Source organism: Dendrobium catenatum, unplaced genomic scaffold, assembly GCF_001605985.2.
Source record: "Dendrobium catenatum unplaced genomic scaffold, ASM160598v2 fragScaff_scaffold_1676, whole genome shotgun sequence".
NCBI lineage: Eukaryota > Viridiplantae > Streptophyta > Magnoliopsida > Asparagales > Orchidaceae > Dendrobium > Dendrobium catenatum.
The window spans coordinates 2,081,386-2,087,014 of record NW_021320138.1 but is presented as its reverse complement, the minus strand read 5'-3'; the positions used below and the strand labels follow the sequence as shown (position 1 = coordinate 2,087,014).

Genomic DNA, 5,629 nt, shown 5'->3' with positions numbered 1-5,629 from the left:
CGACTACGGTCTCTATGACCTCCATTGTCAGCTGATTATGGTTCCTCTGACCACCGTCGCTCGTCAACTACTATCCCCGTCAACTACTATCCCTTTGACCACTGTCAAATCCCCCAACCTCCATTTCCCATTGACTACGGCCCCTCCAACCCCAGTCGCCCACCAACTATGACCCTACTGACCAAATGAATAGGCCAACTCTCTTTTGGGAACAACTCTTATATCACTAGATTCTTCCAACTTTCACAATGTAATGTGCTCTATATGATGTATCTTTTCCACATCGAGCCATGCCTTCCCCCTAGGAAGGGTCTCATTTGTAATCAATAATAAATACTAGTAGAATCATTTTAAGTTGGCCATACCTCATACTAGTAGAATCATTTTAAGCTGTCGCTGGATGATGCAGGCATCCGTGGACGGGTGCGGGCAGGCGCAGATATCAACGGACAGTCTCGGGCAGCTCATTTTAAACTGATTTTCGGGTTGACCTGACAACCTGTTGGGTCAACCAGAACTCGACCCGTTTTGAAATCGGATTGGGTCTAACCCAAAAATCCGGGTCGAATTTTCGTGTCATGTCAAATATTAACACCCCTACTTGATGCATATAGTTACATGGTGTGAGAAATGCATGTTTAAATAAATTATCTTATAATGTGTTCCTCCACGCATGATTTGGAGAAATTATTAAGTGCGGAGTTTAGAGTTGTTCGGACGCTAATAAAATCAAACAACGTGGCTTGTACATAAGGTGTGTATGTACAAGTTGTATGTATACAAGATGTATACAAGCCACATGCCTTGATTTCATTAGAGTCCAAACACGAGTTACATCCTGACTCCACACGTAATAATTTCTTCATAATTTGGTCCACAAGATTAAATGCTAAGAGTGAGATGAATGTTCATGCATATTACATTGTGTTTAATTTTCACATTGCTAATTTTAATATTTATTATTAAATGCTAAATCAAACTCTGTGATTGGCCAAAAAAGTGTTAGAAAATGTAGGTGATTATGAAAAAAATTAACTATATTATATTTTATAAGTATCAGGTATGCATAAAAGTAAGGCTTCATTAGAAGATATTAGAAATGATCTTTCTTTATTAGATTTAAATGAGAATTTGATTCTTAATCAGACACAATGAAGAAAAAGAATTTATATAGCCGAGGCTTGATGACGTTGTTGTTGTTTTAGGCACGTATACATGTGAGAGAAGATTGTTTATAGCTCAATTGAGCTGGTTCAATTCCATTTCCAATGTAGGAGAATGGGTTAATTGGAATTCTTTAAATTTTTTTTGGGTTATAGCCTATTTTTTTATTGGGTTTATTATATTAGATCGATGACAGGCTAAACATTATAGCCTTGATATACTTTTTTTATCAAGACATTTCAATAATATATTCAGAAATATGTCTATTATTTCTTAATCTTTTTATTTAGTAAATTAATATCTATATGAACATTAAATTAATAATTATATATGTATTTTTTTTTTAATTTTTTGGTATCTATATAATTCATCACTTATCGATTATAAATTCTAGATTGTGCGATATGGCATAAATTATAAACTTTATTTGGTCACAGATCATATTTTTTGATATGCATATAACCTATTCTACTAACATCATGTTATTTATACAGAGATTATCTATGTATTTATGTAAATCTAAAAGTATCTTATAAAAATTTTTAGCACAGAGTTTCAAGGTTGCATGATATTATGATCTGCTTTGAATTAATCATCATATTTAATTTAAGGAGGATTTACATATATACCACTATTTTTCATATTATTTACATATCTAACATCTAATAGTTTAATATTACATATTTACCACCCATATAACAAATATAGGTTCATGGAATGAAATATTAAAATTTATAGAGTGATATGAATGGTAAGAATGAAATGCAAAAGTGATATATTTTATATTAAAATTTTATATGAGTTGTAGGAATGTAATATTAAAATTTTAAGTATTATAAATATGTAAATATATAACATGTAATAAAGTGGTATGTATGTAAATTCCCCTTAATTGAAATGCTTATTTTAACATAGACTTTTAAGATTGCATGATATGATATCTCTCTCTATATATATAAATGCAAGCTGCGTAAAGTTGAAATAGTCATATAATTTCTCAATTGACCGGCTAAGGCTTAGTCCTAAAATTCTTGACATTAATGTTAATTTATGAAAAAAATAACCTTCGATTGCCCCTTATTTCCTAGTTTGGTGCGTTTGATCATCCCCTCCAAAACAAATTTCTGGCATTACTGATAGGAAGTTGAGCTGACACAAAATTAACAAAACAATCGCATCATCTCTCTCTCTCTCTCTCTCTCTCTGTTCTGCTCAATTTCGCCAATCGTCTAACCAAACACAAACAACTGATCAGAAGAAAGTCACCAACTGAACTACTTTATAATTAATTAAGACCGATCAATTAAGGATAAGCTTCACACAAACTCAGTAAATTATGTCCAGAAAAAAAAAAAAAGCTCTCTTAATTCCACTACAAATAGTACATGCATTAGCCTTCTTCTTCAACCATCTCTAGCGAGGTTCTCCAACCTTCTCTGAAAATGGCCTCCAAATCTTTGATGATCATATGCTCTCTTCTTCTGGCGCTCGTCTTCTCAAGCAACTATGCTTGCAATGCCGCTCGAGTTCTGTTCGAAGACAGCCCAAAGGAAGAGCACCCAACATTGCCAAAGCTAGAATTGCCTCCTTTACCTGAGTTCCCAAAACCAGAGTTTCCGCCGCTGCCGGAAATTCCTCATGAATTACCCAAACTGGAGTTTCCTCCATTACCTGAGATTCCACATGACTTTCCCAAGCCGGAATTCCCACCCTTGCCGGAGATCCCTCATGAGCTCCCCAAGCCAGAGTTTCCGCCTTTGCCGGAGATTCCTCATGAATTGCCCAAGCCGGAGTTCCCCGAGATACCCCACTTGCAGCCGGAAGAGCCCCACCACCCTTGATGTGCGCGTTCTAGCTGTGTGTTACTGTCGTTTGCAGTTTGAAATTGTTGTCTTTTGATTCTCATCATTCGATGATGTATGATACTTTCTAAATTGTTCTTTGTTACCGTTGTTATTGAGGTTTGACCGTTATGTACGTGTTTATACGCGGTTGAGATCTGTATGTGATGATGTAGTTTGTAAGTGGCGTACGTATTCCAAGTTATTATTTCTCTTCAAGTATTCGGTGCTTTCTTTAATATTGGATGTTTCTCTATTAGTTTTCTTTTTTGTTTTGTTTTTATTTCCTTAGAAGTATCATCTAACTGATCAGCCCCATATATTTCTAACTCATGACTTGTCTTCTCCGATCGCGTTGCGTCCGTCGATTTCCATGCATCCATCAGTGTATTGCTCTCTCCCCTTTATCACCCTGATGTGGGGGACTATCTTTGGATCGTTAGAAGAAGAGGATGTTTGAAGGATTTCCAAGAACAAGAGATCAAACCAAGCTCCAAGGCTTCAATTCATATAATATTCATCAATGACTCAACTCTTCTTACATCATATTATATATAATAATAAATATAAAACTAGAGAAATCTAGAAGGTTCTAGAATCGTATAACAAATTTGTAACAAACTAAATAACATATGCCTAAGAAAAATGCTCTGCATCACCTCCATTATGAATTTTGGAGAAGATGGTCTGGATCGATGTTGAGAAGACAAGGCTAGAATCTTATGATGAAGTATTTCTTTCATAGATTTCTCATTAAAATTTATTCTAAACTAAAGTAATGATGAAGAAAATGGATAGGATGGCGAGAAGACAAGGTTAGGATATCCTGTGCCTCTTTCATATATTTCTTTCTAAAATTTATTCTAAAATAAAATAATGCTAATGCAATGGTAGCTTTTAGCATTCATAAACCCTAGAGTAAACATCATGAAGGTTAATTATTCATTTATCCTTATCCCCTCTTGGTTTGAGAACTGCAGTTTCTTTTCAAGAGATTAGATTGTTATTATTTTCATTTAATTTTTTCTTTTTTGGGCCTAAATGTTGTTATATATATATATATATATTCAATAATCTATATGTTATGCTAAGGAAAATCATCAAGAATAAGTCACTCTTATTTTGAGTTAATATCTCGAGTAATATTTGAAACCGATTAATATATTAATATGACGTGGGATATAATTGGTCCATAAGTTTTTGAAGAAGATATAACATTAAAAATATATAGTTCTAAAATTAAGGAAACATAAAATGAAGAAGCTATTAAATTTTATGCTTGGTTTGCACATGCTGATGAGCCTTGATGAGAATGTTGCAAGGGGCATTCAAAATTAGTAGTAGTTAGTAGTTACATAGTTAATAAAATGTAAAGTTGATTTTAAAGTGCCTAATGGTTACCAAGATTGCTATATCTCTCTAGTTATGCCCATATATGATGTTGGGAGGTGAAAAGTGAACATGTGATGTACATATTAGCTACAAAATAGTGAAAAAATTGGCTTAGAAGTTGAGAAAATGTGGTGTTTGTGTGACAAGTGTATGTTATTTTATAAATATAACAATCATTTATTAGAATGTAATACTTGTGGACACTATATCTGCAAGTCATAGAAATGTTCAGGTGGTTGGTGCAAAAATAATCTATTTAAGACGCCTAGTTACTTATTATTAACTTTGAAGCTTAAGAAATTGTCAATGTTAAAGAAAATTTTAGAGCACAAGATTTGGTATATATGCTCTAAAAAAACACCCAAGGGAGTGCTAACACATCGATATAAAATAGGAACTGCATGGTATTTGTATAATTCAAATTTTGAATTATTTTAAACATCAAAATTTTAAAATGAGCATCTTTTTATGATAATTTATTAATATGTTCACACTATAGGAGAGAACTAAAATAAGCTCCAATAACAACTCAGCCCTTTCAAAAGATCGACAAAATCGAAGAAAGGTACAAAAGACTATATCACCTCTCGTTCATGAGATGTTGAAGTAAGCATTAAATTTACTTTTTATTGCTAACTTATATGAAGTAGAAATATTAATGTGTCACATGTATTTAATTTTATGTATGAAAAATACAAAGCAACTATAACATTAAAATATAGGAGTTTTTACATACCTAACACTTAAAACTACTCTATTTACTTATTTAACATCCAAACTTCACTATTTACTATTTTACCATCTAAAAGCTATTCCCCTCATCAAAACTACCACTCTGTAACCTCCTCCCGTCACATATATCAGCCCGTCCTGCTTCGCCTTCATCGTCTTTTTTGATCGACGAATTCAACTGTCCGATTCATTCTCGTGTTTGTTTCTGCCACGCTCGCCAGTTAGCTTGGAAGTTGATCAGTTCTTCATCTTCTTGCTACTTGGGTTTTCTCCATTCTCCATGAAAATAACGTAAGTGATTTTGTTCTACATGAGCTATGGGTTGAATTGTGCATTCACGAGCCAGTTTTCATACAATTAGGGTTCATTTGGTTGCTTGTTGATTAAATTGATGGTTTTGTTTTCACCTCGTTTTCAGTTGGCTACTTGTTAATTAAATTGACAAATTAATTGATGAACTGCTCATCTTATTCTTCTGTAGATGATTGGAGATGGCTTTT

The 5,629-nt window shown here is 33.3% G+C and overlaps 1 protein-coding gene across 1 annotated transcript; it reads left to right on the top strand.

The window, feature by feature from the left end:
- The first annotated feature begins 2,517 nt into the window (after window positions 1–2,517).
- Window positions 2,518–3,244, top strand: LOC110096837 (protein PELPK1). Its single transcript, XM_020822962.2, has one exon. It carries the CDS (start codon window positions 2,607–2,609, stop codon window positions 3,003–3,005), a length of 399 nt encoding a protein of 132 aa, XP_020678621.1. The 5' UTR covers window positions 2,518–2,606; the 3' UTR covers window positions 3,006–3,244.
- The last annotated feature ends 2,385 nt before the right edge of the window (window positions 3,245–5,629 follow it).